Raw genomic sequence first — 24,942 nt, forward strand, 5'->3', positions numbered from 1 at the left:
AAAAAGAAGTGAAGACAATCTTACGTTTCCTAGAGGGAGCTGTCAAACTTTCAGTTTTACTCCTGAATAAAAATAAATATACCTCCGTTAAAGCTGTGTGTGTTTTTTCCTAAAGCACTAATTAAGGTCAAGAGTGAGATCTAATGATCATACACAGTTCACATGTCTCCTTATTTCTCAAGGCCAGTAACATCTGATGGCCATTAAGGCTGAAATATAGAGCACGAGCTAATTGAAAAGGCAAATGAGGCCCACCAAAAGCAAAAAAACAAGGAAGAGCTCTAAAATGTAAAGTGATTCTTAGATTTAAAGGCTAGGAGGAATTAAATAATTTGTATTAACCTCCTGGTTCTTTGAGTGCAGTTCCTGTTACAAAACTGGATAAAAATACTGAGGGTCATCATGTGGATAAATGCAAAAGCCACAAAGAACAGCTGCCCAGTAACTAATGAACTAATACTTGGAGAGAGAGAATTTTTCACTCACTCAGTTTACTACAGTTGTACCTGTAATATTCCACTTGGTGCCAGGCTCTATAGAAACCATCAAGAGACTGTTCCCCTTGACGAATGTATGTCGTTTTACTGATATACACTCCTATTAAAAAAAAAAAAAAGAAAGTTTTGGGTTTTTTTTTAAGTAGGAACATAAATAAAACTTTTACAATCACCTAACATGTTTCCAGCTTTGTTTTTTTTAATTTATTATGTTATGTTAATCACCATACAGTACATCATCAGTTTTTGATGTAGTGTTCCATGACTCATTGTTGCATATAACAGCTTTATTTTTATTGTGGTTTCCTTTAAGTATGATCAGAGTATTCAGGTCTGTATTCTTAATTCAGGAAATTAAGACTGTGTACTTATCAAAAATCAGCATGCTAGACCACTATTTCTCCTGAGTTCTAAAGAGTTCAACTTACCATCAAACCGAACACGGGGCCTTTCTAAAAACATCTCTCTCCAGGATGTGTATGGAACAAGTTTAATACAGCTTCTGCCCCAAACTTTCAAGCAGGCCAAACGCCATATCTCAGGGTCTCTAGGTAATAAAAGCATAACATCAATTTATAAAAACGGCTAAGTCCCTAAACGCAGAAATACTTCTGCAAGAATTTGATGAGCACCTGCAAGGCACTGACCAGGGCTCTGGAGACAGACAGACAGACGAGGCAAAGGCCCTGCTGTTTTCCTTGTGGGAAAGCAAACAAAAACAAAGAAAACAAAGAGAAAAGTTTCAGATAGTGTGCTCAGTGCAAAAGCAAACGAAGCAGGGTACACAGAGCAGGACAACTGCGGTGGGGAAAGAGAGACTATTTCAGGTACAGCAGCCGGAAAGTACCTGCGCAGAAGCCACAGCAAGTGCAAGGCTCTCGGGGGGTGTGACCGGTGCGCTCGACGAGGATCACACGGTGGTGGCAGACTAAGCCAGGTTCACAGGCTACACGACCGGAGAGGCAGCAAGGGGCAGGGGAGCGAGGGGCGTACAGGCTGTTTAGGTGACATGGATGCCACTGAGAGCTGAGTGTGATTCATGCTTTCAAAAGAGCACTCTGGTGGTCTGCTCTCGGGGTGCTCTAGGGGTATAGGAGGGGAAGCAGGCCACTGCCGTAACCCAGACCGGCTGTAACAGGGGCGGAGCAAGAAGGGTCCCTGGACAAGGGCGAAATGGTCAGACTAGAGATCTGTTTTTAAGGTAGCACCAACAAGACTCTGTTATGGGATTAGTGTACAAAACTGAATTTTTTTTTTAAAGATTTTGTTTATTTATTTGAGAGACAGAGTGAGCGAGAGAGAGAGAGCACAGAAGCAGGGGGAGAGGGAGAAGCAGACTCCCCTGCTGAGCAGGGAGCCCAACATGGGGCTCCATCCCAGGACCCTGGAATCATGACCCGAGCTGAAGGCAGCCGCTTAACCGACTGAGCCACCCAGGCGCCCCACAAAGCACATATTTTTATGTAAAATATCCATGAAAGATTACCAGCCTCAAATCATTTTATACTAAACTATGATTATTCTTCACATAGCAATATTTTAAAAGTACAGGATAACTTCTAATGGGCCACAAAAAAATTCTAGTGCAATCTAAATTTAAATCATTACCACTTAATGGGTTTAGAGTTATTTAAAGATGACTTGAGTTTATTTTCCCAGCACAATTCTTTTTCCAACTCGGCTAGGCTAGCACGCAGACCACCCTATGGACGTGACGCGTGTGCCCACCTCTGCTGTACCTAAACGCTATACCCCGGAAACCTAGCGCATGCTAGCCTTTAGGGGCTAAGCGGTTTGGGGAAATCACATACACACAGCTTAGGCAAAACCGTTCATCTACGTTTTTACTCAGAATATCGATCAAGTTTTCTTTTTTTTTTAATCAAAACTGGCAAAAGACCATAATTCTTTTTTCACCACTGCCTGAGTTGTTTTAGAAAGATGAAGTACCTGGCACAGATATAGAATCCTCTGCACACCTGCGACAACTGCTCTAATGACCGGAGGTCCAAGTCACTAGACACCACCCATCAGAATATGTACATCAGGACCTCCATTGGCAGCGCTGCAAAAGAAAATCATCCCCTCAGCGACTCTCCTCGGTTACTCTACCGTCTCGTTCTCGGTGCAGGCAGCCTCAGTACTCCCAGACATGTGTGAATCACACCCTCAGTATGGCGCAGAGCTGTGCACGACTGTATTTGATTATCCGAAAGTCATAATGGTTTCTAACGTCAAGACACAAATGTTTTTTTCAGTACAGAACAGATCAGAAGCTACTTTTATAAAGCACCCTTTCCTTCAAAAGATCATTTTAGCACCAAGAGATATTAAAATAAGTGTTATTAAAATAGTTTGATATGTATATCTGTGTATATATATATATACATAATCCATTTGCATTTGCTAACGCTAAAAACTTATTTTCATCTCCTTGAATATTTTCAAGTGTCCTCCTCTGGAAAATCCCCCATTGAACATTTAACATATAAAAATTAAAAAACACTCACTTTTATTAAGATCTTTTTATTTGAGAGAGAGAGAGAATGTGTAAGCACAAGCCAGAGGGGCAGAGGGACAGAGAGACTCTCAAGTAGACTCCATGCTGAGCGCAGAGCCCTGGGGTTCGATCTCACAACCTGAGCTGAAACCAAGAGTCGGGACATTTGACTGAGCCACCCAGGCGCCCCAAAACATTCATTTTTAAACAGGCAGCCTCCCTCAGGCTGAAATGCCTGATGACACCAGCCTTCCTCTGATTTTCTTGGCTGCTTCAACAACTCAGATACCCTTTTAGATCTTCACTGAATAAAGCAGGGCATCCTTGAACTGCACTACAAACTCCTTTCTACTTCAATTTTGAAAAGCTTATTAGTATATGCAAACAGTAATTATAACCAGCTCTCCCAACGTACTTTGAACTAGAGCAATTATCTGGCAAGTTATCTGGCCCTGTAAGTTTGGAAAACATAAATCTAAAGTGAAAGTGTGCCTCCCTGAGTTCTAACCACCATGAACTCATACCTGATATGTGAGTCTGATTGCTCTCCAGCTCAGGCTGACACAGTTTGAGCACAGACTCCTGAAACGTGAGCTGCTGCTGGAAGCACGACAAGAGGTCTGCCATCTTGCTGTCATCGTCATTATCTTCCATGCTGAAAAAGGAGGGAGGGGAATAAATTAAGTGCTTTGTTCCACAAAAGTAGAGCTTAGAAACTGATTTTTCATTGTACTTGCAAATCTGCTTCAGAAAAAGTCATCTAAAAGCAAACTGTCTTAACTACTTTCTTGATTTGATAAAAGTTTATTCTGCCTCACAAAGGAGGGCCATACCAAGTCTTCTGACAAAAAAAGCTTCAGCAATTTTCATTCTCACCCAGAAAAAACTAGAATTTTGGATACACGTGTTGAGATTTAATTAGTCCATTTTATTGTAGAGATTTCTTGAGTTAGTGAAAAAGATAATTTCAAATGATTTAAAAAAACTTATGTAAATATATTCCATACAATGTGACTACAATCCATTCTAATTGGATAAAAATCAAATATACAGATGTCATCTGTGGTTCTTACTTACCAAGCGTTTTCTAACAGATGTGCCTTATCACCCTACCTTAAGAGAGGAAAATATGTAATTTAAAGAATCTTAGCAGGGCCCACAAATCATCGACCAATCATCTAAACAAAAGAGTACTTTAGAGTTTAAAAAAAAACCTGCCTTTAATTTTTGCTGAAATTAACCTTAAAAGCGATCAGACCTACAAAAAGGCCTAGACGAGGATGAGGTCTGAAGACCCAGAAGGGCTAATTATACCCTAATTATACAACAAAGGCACGTGTGGCAGAGGCTAGGCGGGCACAAGGGCCGCTCTACCAGCATTTCACAGAAGGCAGAAAACAAGAACAAAACCAGGAGAGAGATTTTCAGGGATCATTAGACCTGATAAGAAAAAAACAACTGTATCCTTCAAGAACTTTCACTACATCTGGGTTTGTACAAAGGGATGGGAAGGAAAAGAAATGCTTCGTCCACGTTTTAATATAGCCTTTCTCAATAGCACCTCCATCTAGTCACAAAACTGGCTAAGAGCTGGGTCTAAAAGCCTGCCTGAGTATAAAGAAGGCTTAGAAAAAGCCCACTTGATTCGTTTTGAGTTTGAACTACCTCACACTGTTAGATTTCATTTGGTGAACAACACCATTAGCCTCCAAGTTCAAAAACACAATTAAGACTGATATCATTGGCATGTCTTTACTATCCAAAGCTTGAGTGTTAATACTGTAAGTGATTAAAAAAAACACTGGCAATGAGCACATGTTATCCATAAAGGTAACTTCTTAATTATTTCATGACAGAGGTAATACCATAACATGATGGTAATATTTTATTACTAAAAACACTATACTCCTATGTATTGCTCGTTTCTAACCTGACATTCTCTCATAGGTAGAGACTCTCCTCCCTTCTAATATGAGCAAATTGAGCTTTTGGACACAGATTAAGCCGAAACAATTTTATATAATTGGCTTGCAAATAACTTCAAAAGTATTGGCTTCAAAATATGTTCTCTTGATCTTTGTCCATGTAAAACTATCAATGCCACTTTATGACTTTGATTCAAGTGGCATCTACCCAAAGAAACACGGCTTCTATCCTGCACCTGGGCTTTTAAACAAACGTTACAGTCTTGGGACGTCTGGGTGGCTCAGTCGGTTAAGCATCTGCCTTCAGCTCAGGTCATGATCCCAGGGTCCTGGGATAGAGTCCTGCATCGGGCTCCTTGCTCAGCAGGAAGCCTGCTTCTCCCTCAGCCTGCCGCTCCCCCTGCTTGTGCTCGCTTGCTCGCTGACAAATAAATAAATAAAATCTTAAAAAAAAAAAAGTTACAGTCTTAACAACATCCTCACAGATACCTTAAGAGAATAATAAAGTCGTTATAATTTAGCATTTTCTTAATAAAATGAAAAAACTTTAAAAAAATGTATAGCTTCAAACATATCAAAAAGGAGAAAGACTAGTCTGATGAAACCCCATGTACCCGTCACCCAATTTCAACCATTATTAACATTTTGTCAACTTTGGCCTAATTATATTTTAATAGGTTTGACTTTTTTAAAATAGGTTTCAGAAAGCTGAAATGTGTCTTTTAACTTACTTTCAATAATCACTGCTTTTATTTAAAGAAACTCATCACCTTATCTTCATTATATCTGTTTAAAACGTGCATTTCTATATTTTAATCTTAAAATTTCCCTAACTAAAAAAAATTTCTACAACTTTATAAACAAGTCTTTATACTAAAGACTATGTAATTTAACAGAATTACCACCATCTTCTTATCACGGTTAAGAGTCAACAGGGCAAAGATGCTTAGTTTTAACAAACTCTATGTATTACTGTCTATCGAATTATATACGCACTAGCTGTTTCCAACGCCATCACCATCTGGAGACCGGGTATAAGTAATCTTGAACTCTATATCAGGTACAAGTTGCATAGCCCTACGATAAAACTTGATGGCTAAAAGAAGAAATAAAGCTAAATTAGCTATGACCACACATTTTTGTCATTTCCTTTGATTACCCGTAACTGTGGTTTAATTTGGTAACTTTCTTTACAAACAGCCAAATTCCTTTTTTCTATATGCAATAGTTCAGTGAACAAACTTATTTCCAAGCCTTACTACTCAGAAGTAACCTTTCTTTTTTCTAAAGCTAACACATTATAGCAGCTTAAGCACGTCGTATTTCACTCTCTGCTGTTTGCCCTTCCCACCTTCTCCCTCAGCCTCGTACTGTTAGAAGTGATCTTACTTGGTTGTCTTTCTTCAGGCTTTGGAAATGCAATTGCTGTAGCCCCAAGAAAAACACTTTTAAGCAACCTTTTCTTTCTAGGATGCAGAGTTGAGGATAATCAAATGCTTCTTACTAGGTAGAATAAAGAGTTTTTTTGAATTTAACCTTCAAATCCAACTTCCTTTAGTCCAGCTGCCCATTATTTAGCTAAATAACCTTTAAAACCTATTTTCTTATAAAGTTCCTGGCCAGGTGGTTTACAGCTATGATATTTGGTAATCTCTCCCACAAAGCTATACAACAGAACTTGAGACTGCAGAAGCCAACTAGCTCTTCTTCCCTTAGATGGACTCTATTCAATTCAATATATTCTGCTGTGTTCTATTACTCTGGGTGAATTACTGTACACTAAATGGAGATGAGACTCTCACAAACTAATGAAGACTGTGGAAGGAGTTCACCATTTGGGCTCTTTTAATATCTGAGTAAAAATATCACCAGAAGAAACTTGCCAATAAAATGCAGTAATCCTGAAAATGTTATTTTGGGGATATTTTCAAGTGATTCAAGCACAAGCATTTTTCCCATGCTCCAATTTTTAGCTTTATTATCACAAAATGGAAGCCTACTTACACATCTAATACCGTAAAATGCCCCATCGCTCTGTTTATGCATTTTAATGGGTTAATAAAAGAGACAATTAAAGCTGAAAATTATTCCTTTGTGTAAAATGTAAATTAGAAAATGTGTATGTTCCTGAAACTATCTTTTATATTCCCCTCCTCTGAAGTAGTTTTCACCCATAATAGAATACACTATTTTAAAATGAGAAACAATTATTTTTAAGACTTTAATAATGAAGAATTAATAAATACTAAAACCTAAATGTAGACCAATATGATGTTTCACAGCAATATTTTTTGAAAAGACGTTATATAGAAATACAATGTTTAGTTTTGATTTGGTAGAAAATTTCAAATAAAGGGAGACTGATGTCTATATATCAAATATATTCTAGTTAAGAAAAAATTGTTCAGTAACTAAGAGTTGTTTTTCAGAAATATCATGATCATATGATCCTGGGCCCTGAGTTTTTTTACCTTCATAGAGAGCTCCATTCTGTTCTTCTTCTACTGCTTTTAGGAAGAGTTCTCGAGCCTATAAAAACAGTGAAATGCAATTTTTCAAAGTCTGTATTAAAAATGAGTATGCGTGATCTAAAACTAATGATGTAATGTATGGGGATTAACATAACAATAAAAAAATTAAAAAAAAAATGAGTATGCGTGGCAGGACAGCCTTTCCAACAAAAGTAGAACGATTGGACCCCCATAGGCAAAGTAATTAACCATGACCTAAACCTCACATCTTACATAAAAATTAACTCAAAAATGGATCATGGACTTAAATGTAAAATACAAAACTTTTAGGGAAAAAACATTTAAAAAATCTTGGAGGCCTACAGCTGGGCAAAGAGTTCTTATACTTGATCCCAAAAAGCACAATCCATAAAAGGAAAGGTTGATAAACTGGATCTCATCAAAATTAAAAGCTTTTGCTTGATAAAATACCCTGAGGATGAAAATATAAGCTACAGGCTGAGAGAAAGAATGTACAAGCCACTTACTCAACAGAGGACTGTATTTAGAATAAAGAACACTCAAAACTCAACAAACATAAGCAACGCAATTAGAAAAGACAACATATTATACAGAGAGGAGATAAAGGTGGCAAACAGCACATGAAAAGATACTTAACATCATTAGCCATTAGGGAAATACAAATTAAGATCACAATGAGGTATCACTACATGCCTATCGGAAGAGCTAAAAAGGAATGACAACCCGAAGGGCCGACAAGGCTGTGGAGACGCTGGACCACTCACTCATACCCTGCTGCTGGAAACATAAAATGGTGCAGCCACCCTGGAAAACCCCTGGGCAGTTTCTTTTAACCAAATAGGCACTTAACATACAACCAAGCAATTGCACTCCTAGGCCAGAGAAATGAAAACTTACACTCATGCAGAAATCTGCACATGAATATTCACAGCAGCTCTATTAATCGCCAAACACCGGGAACAACCCAAATGTCCTTCAACTGGTGAAGAGTTAAACAAACTGGGGTGCACCCATACCACGCAATACCACTGGGCAATAAAAAAGAACTACTGTTATACACAAGCTTGGATGGATCCCAGGGGAATTCCGCTGAGTGAAAAACGCCCATCTCAGAAGGTTATATGCTGGATGATTCCACTTATGCAACATTTTTGAATATCAAAGTTAGAGAACTGGAGAAGAGACTAGTGATTGCCAGTGGTCAGGAATGGTCAGGGAGTGGGGGATGGGAGAGAACTATAAAGGTGTAGAAAGAGGGAGCACTGCGGTGCTACCAGAGTCTGGATCTTGATCATGGTAGTGGTTACAGGAAGATATACATGTACTAAAACTGCACAGAACTATTTACATGCATGCACACAAAAAAGTGCTTCTAAATCTGGGAGGTCCGAATAAGCTCCGTGCATGGTACCAATGTCTATTTCCTACTTTTTGATATGGTACTTACTACAGCTATGCAAAATGTCATCACCGAAGGAGAAAGGGTGAAAGGTACACATGACTTCCCTGTACCTATGTTTCTGTAATTATTTTCAAAATAAAAATTAAAACAAGACGGATATGGAAGTTTTTGGTTATCATGGTAATTTCAATTACTTAATGGCAAATTGCTTGTAAAAAAATCTGTATAAAGATGACAGCCTCTGTGGAACAGGAAAAATGGAAAGTGTGCTGTGCCTACTTCATGCAAGTACTAAAAAGAGGTGAACAATTAGATAGCATTCCAAATTTTTCAGTGCAAGCACTTTCAAAATTTTCCAGAAGAAGGAAATAATTAATGCATCATTATACATTTGTTCAACTCAAAATTTAACAAAATACTGCATTAAGACCTTTGCAAAGGTGTTAACATTTGAACAAGTTTTTCCCCTTTTGGGCTTCTGCTAATAAATTCAGAGGCATCGCTATTTTAGAGACCAAATGAATCTTAGGGATCTATAAATTGCCAAAGACAGTTCCATGAAGACACCGTACCTCTAGAAAGCCCATAAGGAGTGGTGGTATCCTCCAAAGTACCTAGAAGTAGTAGTGAAGGATGGACATACCAGTATATTTTTGCACACGAGGAAAAATCTTACAAGTTATGTGCTTATGTCACCAGAATACAACTCTAATGATCACCTACTTACGACTCTGAAAACTCTCATGTGCAATTAAGAAAAAAAAAGTTACTTTGTCACAATGTCCATAATACTTAACTTTTCTTCTTTTGCCAGTTCTTGCTTTCCTTTGGTGTCTGCTGCTTTCAGTAAAGAGCCTTTTGTTGCTCTGCAAGGCCGAGTTTCTAAATTGCTAGAGCCTACACCTGGAGCAAGTTCAAACATCCACTGAGCTCGGAACATCTGGAGCTGTGCCTAAGGAAAGAAAAGGACTTTAGGGCTCATCAAGGAAGAGTAGCTTAACCCTGGACAATTTATCAACAGGTCCAACATCAATTTCCACATAAATACATATTCTAAGACTAGAAAACATGGTTTTTTAAATTACTAAACTAACATCCATTCAATGCGTTATCTTCTAAAATAACGTTCTGTTTAAATCTTTAAAGAAATCATGAAGAGTTGCCTAGGTTTGTCTATATGGGAAAGGTACATGGGAAAAATCTAACGGTATCAGAAAACCAAGTTCTGGTTAGAGCTGGAAATATAAGCCATCATCTGGGGGCTGAACTCAGAAGCTTTCCAACATTTGTTTACCTGGAATACATCATCTACTAGACGTGAAAAGGACTGTTAAAAATACTGTAGTTGAACCCTAAATCTTTCTTTCAAAAGCATTCTTTTTTTTAAAAAGGAAATACTTTCCCTTATATATGTAATAAAAATTTTTAAATATAGAAAAAGTGAAGTTCCCCTGTGTGATGGATTCTTCCTTGCTGCCCAGATCCCTTCAGGAAGGAAGGCACTGATTAGCCCACCTGCTGGGACCGCTACAATTAAGAGCCCTCAGCTGTCAGCCCCTCCAGAGCATTGCCTAGGCAGGATCATGCCCCTTCCCAGGCGATCCCTACCCAATGACTGATCAACAGCTGGTAAGAGTCTGAAAGGCTCTGGTTCCTCCATACTCAGAACTCCTGAAGAAGTGGCTAAGGCGGTCCATTAAGACGGTACAGCATGGGGCGCCTGGGTGGCTCAGTCGGTTAAGCGGCTGCCTTCGGCTCAGGTCATGATCCCAGGGTCCTGGGATCGAGTCCCGCATCGGGCTCCTTGCTCAGCAGAGAGCCTGCTTCTCCCTCTGCCTGCCTGCCACTCCCCCTGCTTATGCTCTCTCTCTCTCTCTCACTCTCTCTGTGTCAAATAAATAAATAAAATCTTTAAAAAAAAAAAAAAAAAGACGGTACAGCAGCTGGACTTCTCCCTTTGCCCACTCTGGCTTCCTCCCTCTCCCCCGCCCGCCTTCCATAGGTGTGGATCCCAAAAGCACTCCCTAGTACACCTCCCTCATCATAGTCTCTACCTTAAAATCTGTTCTCTGGGAACCCAACCTGAAATACTCCTCCTCCCAAAGAAGGCCATTATCAATACGACTGTGTATATTATTCCTAGATCTTTCTGAAGAGGCATATATAAAATATGTAAGTTTTTAAAATAATTTTTCTTGCCATTCTGAACAGTTCTGGTTCCCACCCTCCTACTTTTAACACAAAACATACCTCTGCCCTGTGGAATCTTTGGTAACACTGAATGTCTGCTAGATGATACATTCCAAATAAGTATTATAAAGCTTATAAATTCAGTAAGATTCATTAATGTAATTACAACGAATATTTTTCTATTTCAATGCACAAGGATTTGCCCCATCCTTTTAAATGACTGCAGTGTATTTCACTGTATGAATAGACCATTACTCAATACAAGTGATGGATATTTAGGTTGTAGTCTATTTTTTCATATAACAATGCTATAATAAACATTTTTGTACATTTATATTTACTCAGTTTCCCCAACATTTCCTTAAGATTAATTTTCTAGAAATAAAATTGCTTGATCGGGGCACCTGGGTGGCTCAGTCAGTTAAGTGTCTGACTCCTGATTTCGGATCAGGTTATATCTCAGGGTTGTGAGATCCAGCCCCTTACTGGGCTCCATGCTCAGTGCGTACTCTGCTTGAAATTCTCTCTTTCCCTCTCTGCCCCTCCCCCCAACTCATGCACATACACTCTCTCTTATTCAAAATAAATAAATACTTTTTTTTTAAGATTTTATTTATTCATTTGAGACACAGATACAGAGAGAGAGAGCATGAGCAGGGGGAGAGCCAGAGGGAGAGGGAGAAGCAGGCTTCCCACTGAGCCAGGAGCCTGATGTGGGGCTCGATCCCAGGACCCTGGGATCAGGACCCAAGCAGAAGGCAGACGCTTAACCATCTGAGCCACCCAGACGCCCCTCAAAATAAATAAATCTTTAAAAAAGAATTCCTTGAGGGGCGCCTGGGTGGCTCAGTCGTTAAGCGTCTGCCTCCGGCTCGGGTCCTGATCCCAGGTTCCTGGGATCGAGCCCCGCATCAGGCTCCTGCTCAGCGGGAAGCCTGCTTCTCCCTCTCCCACTCCCTCTGCTTGTGTTCCCTCTCTCACTGTGTCTCTCTCTGTCAAATAAATAAATAAAATCTTAAAAAAAAAAAAATTGCTTGATCAAAGCGAATGTTTTTCATTTTGTTCCATATTGCTACTCTGCCCTCCAAAAAAGTTGTAGCAATTTACACTTCATGTACACTGCTTGAGTGTTCTCAAAGCCTGGACAACAATGGGCACTGTTCACCAATCTGATTAAGAAAAATCTCAATGTAGATTTAATCTGTATTTCAAAAATCATGAGACTAATTATCTCTTCAAATATTTAATAGCCATTTATATTATTTTTTCCATTTAGTTGTCCATTCATATCTTTCCATCTTGTGTCACTCATACTAATTTATAAGGATGTTCCATATACTGAGGGTAGGTATCAATCCTCTGCCAATATATAGTAAATAGCTTTTCTAGCTAATCATTTCTCTTGATTTATGATGTCTCTTCTACATAGAGGTTTTAACTTTTAGGTGGTCAAATCTGTCAATCTTTTTAAGGTGATGGGTTTTCAGTTATGCCTTGTTTGGAACATATGTCAAACCTCATAATGCCAATTATTGTTATCTTCAGTGTGAGCACTTTCAAAATTTTCCAGAATAAGAAAATAATTAGTGCATTATACATTTGTTCAATGCAAAATATAACAAAATACTGCATTAAGACCTTTGCAAAGGTGTTAACATTTGAACAAGTTTTTTCTCCTTTTGGGCTTCTGCTAATAAATTCAGAGGCATTGACCTTTTAGAGACCAAGTGAATTTCAGGGGTCCATAAGTTACCAACAAGAGTTCCACGAAGGTAGTGTACCTGTAGGAAAGAAGCCCATGAGGAGCCCATGATACTTTGGTATCATCCAAAGTACCTAGAAGTAGTAGGGAGGGATAGATCAACTGGTTCTGCTGCTTGTGGAAAGTGGTGAATGGGAGGATCCTGAGCTCACCTTCTCTGATGGACATACCAAGACAACATCCACCACCACTAATTCTGTAAATAACCTGAAGAGGCAGAACAGATCTCCCACAGCTAGTTGTAGAGAGAAGACCTCTTTGAAAAGGGTAGGAGGGGCAGGGTCACAGCTGGGAACCAATTCCCCAGGGTGACTAACCACTAGCAGGAGGGACATCACAAGCATAGAGGAGCGAGGGGATCAAATCCCACACCAGGCCTGGGAAGAGGAGTCCCCATTACATCTGGCTTTGAAAATCAGTAAGGTTGAATTCCAGGAGATCCAGATAGCTATTGGAAAAGGAGTCTCCATCCTTAAAGGGTCAGCACACTAAAAACTCCACCAGGAAATAGCACAGAAGTAGCACTTTGAAAATGCTGGGGTATACATATAGGGCATTTATTAATTCTAGGACATGTGCCAAAGGGGCGGGTATCTGCAGGAGAGTTCTCTAGGAACAAAAGTACTGGTGGGTGCCATTTTTCTTCCCTCCCGTAGCCTGAATAGTTGGATGCATGCAGGAGCTAATTCTAACAGTATCCCTCTCCCTTGGTAGCACTGTATGTCCGGCTGCTGTATTTACCTGTAGACTTCCCACCTTGTAGACACCCATCCAAAACAGCTCTATGCCCGTTACAGCCAGCAGGCAGGCCTGGCCAGGACCAGCAAACCTCCTAGTGACTCCTATCATCGGAAAGGTGATAACCCCACACAACAGCATGTCAATTCCCGTAGCCAGCCTCTTTGCTGCTGTGCAGGAAGCAAGCCCTGCCCTTTGCTGTGCCTGCAGCTGTCATCGCAGTTAATTGCAGACAGCCAACATGAAGACTGACTCCAACAACTATAAAGCCCACGGCAGCTACAGCTGGGTATCTAACAGCACCAGGAGCAAAACCTGCCCTGTGCGCCTGCAGGAAGCAGCAGATCACTGAACCCAGCTGTAACGAGGGCAGAGCAGCAGGCCACCCACAGCATGCCTGTATCAGTCACAGCTCATCCACAACAGGAGGGCAGACACAGACTGCACAGTGGACACTATGGCGTGCCTGGTTCTGGTGATCAGGGAACTGAGCTACGGGGCACCTCAGGACTTCTTCCACACAAGGCCACTACTTTCAAGATCAAGACATGTAGCTGACCTATCTAATATAAAGAAACACAGAGAGTCAGACAAAATGAGGAGACAGAAGAAAATGTCCCAAATGAAAAAACAAGACAAAAATCGCCAAAAAAAAAAAAAAGCTAAATGAAACCAAGACAAGCAATGTGCCTAATAAAGAGTTCAAAGTAATGGTCATAAAGATACTCAACAGAGTTACAAGTGGATGAACTCAGTGGGAACTTCAACCAAGAGATAGAAAATATAAAAAAGAACCAATCAGAGCTGAAGAACTCAGTAACTAAAATGCAAAATACACGAGAGGGAATCAACAGCAGATCAGAGGACACAGAGAATGGATCAGTGATGCAGAAGACAGGATAACGTAAAGCAACCAAGCTCAATAGCAAAATGGAAAAAGAATAATAAAAAATAATAGGTTAAGGGACCTCTGCAACATCATCGAGTGTAGTAATTTGTATTATAGGGGTTCCAGAAGGCGGGGGGAGGGGGGCAGAAAACTTATTTCAAGAATACCTGAAAACTTCCCTAATCTAGAGAGGGAAACAGACATCCAGGTCCAGGAAGCGCAGAAAGCCCCAACAAGATGAACCCAAGGAAGTCCACACCAAGACCCATAATTAAAATGGCAAAAAGTAATGATAAAGAGAGAATCTTAAAAGCAGCAAAAGAAAACAGTTCCATATGAGGGAAACCCCATAAGGTTATTAGCTGATTTTTCAGCAGAGACTTTGCAGGCCAGAAGGGGGTGGCATGCTATAATCAAAGTGCTGAAAGGAAAAAAACCTACAACCAAGAATACTCTACTCGGCAAGGCTATTACTCAGAATAGGAGAGACAGGGTTTTCCAGACAGAAAAAAGTTAAAAAAATTCATCACCACTAAACCAGCCTTATAAGAAATGTTAAAAAGAATCCTTTAAATGGAAAGTAAAGGCCATAACTAAAAGAAGGTATTGATAGAAAAAAAATTCACTGGTAAAAGCAAACATACAGTAAAGGTAGTAGAGTAATTCTTAGGAAGCCAGTATAAAAGTTGAACTAATGTAATAAAATCAATTATATCTATAAAAATTAGTCAAGGGATACACAAACTAAAAAGATGTAAAATAAGACATCACATACAAAGAACAGGGAATGGGTATTGAAAAGTTAGAGCTTTAGAATGCATTTGAACTTAAGTGACCATCAACTTAACATAGACTGGTGTATGCACAGGATGTGATAAATGAACCCCATGGTAGCCACACATGAAAAAACCATAATAGATACACAAAAGATAAAGAAGAAGGAATCCAAACATAACACTAAAGAAAGCCATCAATCACAAGGGAAGAGAGGAAGAGAAGAAAAAAGGAAGAGAGGAAAGCTACAAAACCCAAAAAACAATGAACAAAATGGCAATAAGAATACACCTATCAACAAGTACTTTAAATGTAAATGGACTAAATGCTCCAATGAAAAGACAGTGTGGTGAATGGATTAAAAAATAAGACCCACCTATATGCTGCCCACAAGAGACTCACTTCAGAGTCTGAAAGATGGTGGCAGAGTAGGAGGACCCTAGGATTGCTTCATCCCACAAATACAACTAGATAACTATCAAATCATCCTAAATACTTCAGAAACTGACCTGAAGACTGGCAGAACAAATTCCACAACTAAAGGTAGAGAAGAGGTGACATCAAAGAAGATAGAAGTGTGGAGACACAGCATGAGAGAGAAACAGATCATGGACACTCTAGTGGGGAGGGAGTCGCAGTTGCAGAGAAGGGCTAGAGACAGACTAGCACACAGGAGAGAGCAAAGAGTGGACAGTTGCTTATACCAAACCCCACCACCCCATGCTCCAGAGGTACCACCCTTCCAGTCACAACTGCCTCAGTCCCATTGTGGCAGGCCCCTTCTCCCCTAGAAGCCCAATGCAAACCCCTGCCCACATGTTTCCCAACCCAGGAGTTTTGCAGGGCTTCAGTTCTGGTGGCAGTGGTGACAGGTATCATATCATAAGCAGACCAGAGCACACCTGGTTAAAACTGGACCAAATGGACCAAATACTGCCCATAATAGGCAAAGGGAGCCTCTTCAGACTGGCCTGAAGGATAAAGCAGCCAGGACATAACAGCAGAGTGCACATAGCACACACTGGAGACACTCCCTGAAGCACCAGGCCCTGGGGAACAGGAGACACTAGACTACAGGGCACTACAAGACCTCTTCTTCATAAGGCCAGTACCCTCAAGAACAGGAGACATAGCTGACTTTCCTAACACACAGAAGTAGGCACAGAGACTTAGACAAAATGAGAAGACAGAAGGATTTGTCCCAAATGAAAGAACAGGACAAGGCCATGGCCAGAGATTTAGGTGAAACAGATATGAGTAACTTGCCTGATAGAGAATTTAAAGTAATGATCATAAAGATACTCACTGGACTTGAGAAGAGTGAAAGACATCAGTGAGATCACTAACACAGAGATAAGGAATAACATAGAGATAAAAGATTCAATAAACAAAATGAGAAACACATTTGATGGAACAAGCAGCAGGCTGGAAAAGCAGAAGAACGAATCAATGACCTAGAAGACAGAGTAATGGAAAGTAATCAAGCTGAACAAAAGAGAAAAAAGAATTATGCAAAATGAGAAAGAATGCACATTCTTTCCAAGTGCACAAGGAACATTCTCCAGAATAGATCACACATTAGCCTACAAAACAAACCTCAACAAATGCCAAGAAGAGTGGAGTCATACCATGCATCTTTTCTGACCATTAACACTATGACACTAGAAGTCAACCACAAGAAAAGATTTGGAAAGACCACAAACATATGGAGGTTAAATAGCATGATACTAAACAATGAATGAGTCAACCAGGAAATAAAAGAAGAAATTTAAAAAGTACACGGAAACAAATGAAAATGAAAACACAACAGTCCAAAACCTTTGGGATGCAGCAAAATTGGTTCTGAAAAGGAAGTTTATAGCAATGCTGGTCACCTCAAGAAACAAGACAAATCTCAAATAAACAACCTAACCTTACACCTAAAGGAGCTAGAAAAAGAACAAACAAAACCTAAAACCAGAAGGAAGGTTATAGTAAATATTAGAGCAGAAATAAATGATAAAGAAACTAAAAAAAAAAAAAAACCAACAGAACATATCAATGAAACCAGGAGCAGGGTCTTTGGGAAAAAAAAGCAATCAATAAAATTGATAAATCTCTAGCCAGACTTACCAAGAAAAAGAGAAAGGATCAAATAAAATCACAAATAAGAGAGGAGAAATAACAACCAATATCACAGAAATACAATTATGGGAATATTATGAAGAACTGTACGCCAACAAACAGACATCTAGAAGAAATGGATAAATTCCTAGAAACACATAAACTACTAAAACTCAAAAAGGAAGAGAAAGAAAATTGAACAGACTGATAATTAGCAAAGAAAGTGAATCAGTAATAATAAAAAACAAACAAACAAAAAAACCCTCCTAACAAACAAAAGTCCAGGACCAGATGGCTTCAGAGGGAATTCTACCAAACATTTAATTAGCAATAACTGTGCCTTGGATAAACTTCATTAGCTATAATATTGCCACTGTGCAGAGCTCTACCAAACATTTAAAGAAGAGTTAATACCTATTCTTTTCAAACTATTCCAAAAAGTAGAAGAGGAAGGAAAACTTCCAAATTCATTCTATGAGGCCAGCATTATCCTGATAACAAAACCAGATAAAGGCACTACTAAAAAAGAGAACTACAGGTAAATATCCCTGATGAACATAGATGCAAAAATGCTCAACAGAAACCAGCAAACTGAATCCAAAAATACATTTAAAAAAATCATTCACCACAGTCAAGTAGGAGTTATTCCTGGGTTGCAAGGTGGTTCAATATTTGCAAATCAATCAATGTGATACATCACATCAATAAGGGAAAGGATAAGAACCATATAATCATTTCAATAGATGCAGAAAAAGCATTTGACAAAGTGCAACATCCATTCATGATAAAAACTTCCACGTACAGTATTTCACAGTATATCTTCTCTTTTTTAAAATAATTTGTAAGACTAAAAAAGTGTGTGACAGAAATATTTAGAGATAAGCCAATAAAGTGTACCTTTTATTTACTTACTGTACGTTTTAGTCAGAAAAAAAAAAGGCTTCATATCTAGAGACATATACAAACTGAAAGTGGAGGAAGAGAAAAATATATACCATGCAAATGGAAGCAAAAAAAAAAAAAAAGCAATACATGTATCAGAAAAAACAGACTTTAAAATAAAGACTGTAGCAAGATGCAAAGAAAGGCACTACTTAATAATGTAAAACAGATAAAAAGATCAATCCAAAAGAAGAATAAAACAATTACAAATACCTATGCACCCAATATAGGAGAACGTAAATATATAAAACAAATATTAACAGAGGAAAAATGGACAGTAACACAATAACAGTAGGGGACATGAACACCTCATTTACATCAACAGACAGATCATCTAGACAGAAAATCAATAAGGAAACAAACAAAAATTAATCAACACACACACACACACAAATCAATCAACACAGTAAACCAGCTGGACTTAACAGATATATACAGAACATTCCAAACAAAAGCAACGGAATACACATATTTTTCAAGTGTAAATGAAACGTTCTCCAAGACAGATCACATGTTAGGCCACAAGATACGTCTCAATAAATTTGAAAAGTCTGAGATGGTTACCAGAGGGGAGGTGATGGGAGGATGGTGAAATAGGTGATGGGGATTAAGGAGTGTACTTGCTATAATGAGCACTGGGTGATGTATGGAATTGTTGAATCACTATACTGTACATCTGAAACTAATACTGTACATTAACTATGTTGGGATTAAAATAAAAAATAAATAAAATGTTTGAAATTATATCAAGCATCTTCTCTGACCACAACACTATGAAACTAGAAATCAATTACAAGAAAAAAAGTGGGAAAACCACAACCACACGAAGGAGCTAAATAACATATGACTAAACAACCAATAAATCAACAAAGAAATCAAAGAGAAAATCAAAAAATACATGGGAGACAAATGAAAATGGAAATACAATGGTCCAAAATCTTTGGGATGCAGTGAAAGTAGTTCTAAGAGGGAAATTCATAGTGATAGAAGTTTCTACTTCAAGAAACAAATCTCAAATAAACAATCTAACCTGACACCTAAAGGAACTAAAAGAACAAAGCCCAAAGCTAGTACGAAGAAGGAAATAATAAAGATTAGAGCAGACATAAATGAAACAGACTAAAAAACGAATAGAAAGAATCAATGAAACTAAGAGCTGGTTTTTTGGGGGAAAAAAAATATATTTAGCCAGACTCATCAAGACAAAAAGAGAACTCAAGTAGCTTCAGAAATGAAGAAGGAGAAATAACAACTGACACCACGGAAATACAAAGAATTGCAAGATAATATTATGAAAAAGTATATGCCAACAAATTGGACAACCTAGAAGAAATGGATAAATTCCTAGAAAAATATAGTCTTCCAAAACTGAATCAAGAATAAATAGAAAATTTAAACAGATCAATTACCTTAACACAATTGAACTGGTAATCAAAACACTCCCAACAAACAAAAGTCCAAGACCAGATGACTTTACAGGTGAATTCTATCAAGCATTTTTTTTTTTCCTATCAAGCATTTAAAGAAGAGTTAATACCTATTCTTCTCAAACCATTTCAAAAACAGAAGAGGAAGGAAATCTTCCAAATTTACTCTACAAGGTCAGCATTACCCTGACACCAACAAAGACACTAAAAAAAAAGAAAACTACAGGCCAGTATCTCTGATGACCATAAATGTACAAATCCTCAACAAAATATTAGCAAACTGAATTCAGTAATACATTAAAAGGATCATGCACCACAATCAGTGGAATTTATTCCAGGATGCAAAGGTGATTCAATATTTGCAAATCAATGTGAAACTTCACTCTAATAAAAGGAAGTATAAAAACCATATGATCATCTCAACAGATGCAGAAAAAGTATTTGACAAAATTCAGCATCCATTCAGGATAAAAACTCTCCCAACAAAATGGGTTTAGAGGGAACATACTTCAACATAATAAAGGGCATATATGACAAACCCAAGCTAATACCATACTCAATGGTGAAAAATCCATAGTTTTTCCCCTAAGATCAGGAACAGGACAAGTATGCCCACTCACCACTTTCATTCAACATAGTACTGGAAGTGCTATCAACAGCAATCAAACAACAAATAAAAGGTATCCATGGGGTGCTTGGGTGGCTCAGGTGGTTAAGTCAGTCTGACTCTTGATTTTGGCTCAGGTCATGATCTCAGGGCCGTGGGATCGAGCCCACAAGTGCCCATGGAGCCTGCTTGGGATTCTCTCCCTTTCCCCCACACCCCCTAACTACTGTGCATTCTCTCTCTCTAAAAGAAAAAAAGAAATAAAAAGTATCCAGATTGGTAAGGAAGAAGTAAAACTGTCACTATTTCCAGTGACATATATATATTTCCATATATAGGAAATCCTAAAGACTCCACCAAGAAACTATTTGAATAAATGAATTTAGTAAAGTTGCAGGATACAAAATGTTGCAGAAATCTGCTACATTTCTATACACTAAGAACAAAGTAGCAAAAAGAGAAATTAAGAAGACAATCCCATCTGCAATTGCACCTGAAAGAAATTATCTAGGAATAAACTTAATCAAGAAGGTGAAAGAGCTATACTTTAAAAACTATAAGACATGGGCGCCTGGGTGGCTCAGTCGCTAAGCGTCTGCCTTCGGCTTGGGTCATGGTCCCAGGGTCCTGGGATTGAGTCCCACATCGGGCTCCCTCCTCGGGGGGCAGCCTGCTTCTCCCTCTCCCACTCCCGCTACTTGTATTCCTGCTCTCGCTATCTCTGTCTCTGTCAAATAAATAAATAAAATCTTTAAAAATAAAATAAAATAAAAAATAAATAAAAACTATAAGACGCTGATGAAAGAAATGGAAGACAATACAAATAAATGGAAAGATAGCCCATGCTCGTAGATTGGAAGAATTAATATTGTTACAATGTCCACACTACCCAAATCAACCTATAGATTCAATGCAATCCCTGTTAAAATACCAATAGTATTTTTCACAGAACTAGAACAAATAATCCTGATTTATATGGAACCACAAAGACCCTGAAGAGCCGAAGCAATCTTGAGAAAGAACAAAATTTGAAGTATCACAACTCTGAATTTTAAGATATACTACAAAGCTACGGTAATCAAAACAGTATGGTACTGGAACAAAAACAGATACAAAGATCAATGGAACAGATGAGAGAGCCCAGAAATAAGCCCACACTTAAATGGTCAATTAACCTACAACAGAGGAGGCAAGAATATGCAAGGGGGAAAAGACAATCTCTGCAAAATGGTGCTGCGAAAGCTGGAGAGCTACATGCCAAAGAATAAAACTGGACCACTTTCTCATACCACACACAAACATAAACTCAAAGACCTAAATGTGAGATCTGAAACCATAAACTCCTAGAAGAAAACACAGGCAGTTATCTCTTGGACATTGGCCTTAGCAACATCTTTATAGATATGTCTCCTTAGGTAAGGAAAACAAAAGCAAAAATAAACTATTGGGACTACACCAAAATAAAAAGCTTCTGCATAGCAAAGGAAACAATCAACAGAACAAAAAGGCAACCTACTGATGGGAGAAGAGATTTGCAAATAATCCAATATAAAGAATTTATACAACTCAATACTAATAAAACAAATAATCCTATTAAAAAATGGGTAGAGAACTTGAATAGACATTTTTCTAAGCAAGACAATGGCCAACAGGTACATGAAAAGATGTTCAACATCACTAATTATCAGGGAAATGCAAATCAAAACCACAATGAATTATCACCTCACACCTGTCAGAATGGCTAGAATCAAAAAGATCAGAAATAACAAGTTTTGTCGAGGATGTGGAGAAAAAAAGCACCCTTGTGAATTGTTCCAACCACTGTGGAAAACAGCATGGAAGTTCCTCAAAAAAATAAAAATTGAAATAACATATAATCCAGTAAGTCCACTACTGGGTATTTATCCAAAGGAAACTAAAACACTAATTTGAAAAGATATATGTACCTCAAAACAAACAAAAAAAAGTTATATATACCTCTCTGTTTATTGCAGCATTATTTAAAATAGCCAAAATATGGAAGCATATGGAAGCGACCTAAAGCATCCATCAATAGATAAATGGATAAAGATGTTGTATGTGTCAACGTATATGTGTGTACACACATACAACAGAATATTACCCAGCCACAAAAAGGAGTGAGATCTTGCTATTTTTGACAATATGGATGGACCTAGGGGATACAATGCTAAGTCAAGTAAGAGAAAGACAAATGCCATACGATTTCACTTATACATAGAATCTAAAAAACAAAACAAATGAAAAGACAAGAAAACAGAAACAGACTCATAAATACAGAGAAGAAACTTGGTGGCTGGAAGAGGGGACAATGGGGCAATGGTCAAAAAGGTGAAGGGGACTAATATAAAATAAATAAGTCACAGATGAAAAGTATACCATAGGGAATATAGCCGATGATACTATAATGACATATGGTGACAAATGGTTAAAAAAAAAATCTGTAACACAGCTTTAATTTGCACATTCTGTAAACCAGTATGAAAATACAGTTAAGTTCAATGCAAATAAGAACCGATAAATCTTGGAGCACCTGGCTGGCTCAGTCAGAAGAGCATGGGACTCTTGATCTTGGGGGTTGTGAGTTCGAACCCCACACTGGGGATAGAGATTACTTAAATACATAAGTAATCAAAAAAAAAAAGAGAGAGAACTGATAAATCTCCATAAGTACGGCCAATTTTTGCTTATGCATGGAAAGCAATGGAATAAGAATTAAATATACACTTGAAGAAACATGCCTGCAGATCTGTTTCAGCAGGGCTTTCATTTTCATCATCTTCTGCTCTGACATTATCAGAATGACAATCTTCCTCAGCTTCTGCCTGAGGGGAGAAAAACCAAAAGAATTCATCAGGAATATGTGAACATCAGTTTCCCTCTGTAATCCACATCTCCTTGAGCTACCTGTCCAGTGAAATATTTAGTTGCTTCTCTCTAGGTATCCCCTTCACAGCTAAGTTTAATTATTTGATACTTTAGTAACATTGTAGAATAAACAACTTCACTGTGCTTCAGTTAAAATGTTTTGGTAGGTGATTTAAAACAACTTTGCTTCAAAAAATAACATAGTAGCAGCATAGAGCTCAGCAAATAGTTTTTGTTTCATGGATCACTTAAAATTTGACTGTTTTTAGTCCATATTTGGATGTTCTTCCTTTTACACGACTGGCATGTTCCCAATACGTGAATATGACTTTTGTCTATTATTTTAAATGTCCTAGGAAAGCTCATTAATCAAAGACATGTAATAGTGAATGTTTTTGTAAAGAAGCCTGTTCTGTTTCACAAACCCAGATTTTTATATACTGGATTGATTTAAAGTGGAATAAAACTGGACTGGAATTACTGGGGAATGGCCTGCGGCTTAGTACAGGTCTCAGGTCAGTTTCCTTACCTTTTATCCTTGTATTCTCAATATATGTTTGCTAAATTAAACTGAATCCTACCTACCAGGGAAAATGACATGTTGCCTCAGGTCAGTCTGTTGGCTAACAGACTTATTAGCAAATGGGACTTGCTCAACACTTCATGTGTTCAGTCCTATAATGTAACAATAGGGGAAATGACCTGAGGGTCAGAAATAAGAAATAATGAAACCAATTTCACTTGCTCCAAAGATGTAAGCTTAATAATTGTAGATTTTCATTGTGATTTGTTTCTAGGACAAAACCATTTATATTAACACATATTTCTGAACTCGGCCACCAGACATACGTGCAGTACTTTACAGAGCAACATAAATAAGCCCCACATCTTATCTCTGACTACCAGGCTCAAAGCAGAGGTGCCATTAAGTCTTGAACTAGTTGGTATAAAATAAAGTGCTAGGCTCACTGTAAAGGATAAATTAATGAAAAAATAAATGAAAGCGGCCAAGATTCTGAATTAATTTCCAGAAAACTGGAAAATGGAAGCATTAATGTATCATCAAATATATTTTTTCGTCTCTTTAAGCTGGGAGCTTTCCTACTAATAGGAAAATACATAATGAAGGACTCTGAATTTATAGATCCCATTGAAAAGGCTCTTTCCATTCTCCAGTAAGAGGCTGATTTATTACTGTAAACGCTAAGTACAGCTAATGGGAAGGGACCTAAGCTCCCTAGGGTATCCCCTTAGTAACTCAACCTTCTAGCTCTATCCGAGCAGTCATGCTAAAGTGACTTCTTTCAAGAGCTTTCCCTGCTCTCTCCAGGTCCAAGCTCTTGCATATGCTGCTTGTTCTCTCCATCCGGAATAATTTCTTCTTCACTTGGCTATTTCTCACCCTTTAAGGTTCAGCTCAGGCATTATCCCAGTAAGAAGCATTTTCTGGTCCTGTGAATTGCCTTTGTTTTCCTACAAAACCTGTGCTTGTATCACAGCACCTAACACTTGGATTGACATTTTGTCTCTTCCTAGAGTCAGTGCATTGGGAACAAGGATCAGTCATGTTTGTCATCTCAGAGAGCAAAACACATTGCTTGAGTCATAGTAAAAGCCTGCCCAGGCCTCAGCTTTCACATCTGTAAAGAGAGGGTGTTGGATGTGGTAACCTCCGAGGTCCCTTTTCATATATGACATTCTATGATTAAAAGTTTACCATGAATCACCTTTGGTGATTTGATCTGGTTATACTGAAGATCTAATATTGTGCTGGGGGTCTAGCATTATGCCAGGCTACTAATAAGTAC

The 24,942-nt window shown here is 38.3% G+C and overlaps 1 protein-coding gene across 1 annotated transcript in view; it reads right to left on the bottom strand.

Moving 5' to 3' along the window:
- The window catches only part of LOC118536021 (F-box only protein 9), a 35,455-nt gene extending 12,342 nt beyond the window's left edge, over nt 1-23,113 (bottom strand). Inside the window, 8 exon segments of the mRNA XM_078065557.1 lie at nt 507-597; nt 926-1,044; nt 2,448-2,562; nt 3,522-3,652; nt 5,919-6,018; nt 7,394-7,451; nt 9,613-9,768; nt 23,008-23,113. Of these exon segments, the coding sequence (XP_077921683.1) occupies nt 507-597; nt 926-1,044; nt 2,448-2,562; nt 3,522-3,652; nt 5,919-6,018; nt 7,394-7,451; nt 9,613-9,756 (758 nt within the window). The 5' untranslated portion in view covers nt 9,757-9,768; nt 23,008-23,113.
- Between the last annotated feature and the right edge of the window lie 1,829 nt (nt 23,114-24,942).

The sequence above is a fragment of the Halichoerus grypus genome, unplaced genomic scaffold, assembly GCF_964656455.1.
Source record: "Halichoerus grypus unplaced genomic scaffold, mHalGry1.hap1.1 HAP1_SCAFFOLD_130, whole genome shotgun sequence".
NCBI classification, from domain to species: Eukaryota; Metazoa; Chordata; class Mammalia; order Carnivora; family Phocidae; genus Halichoerus; species Halichoerus grypus.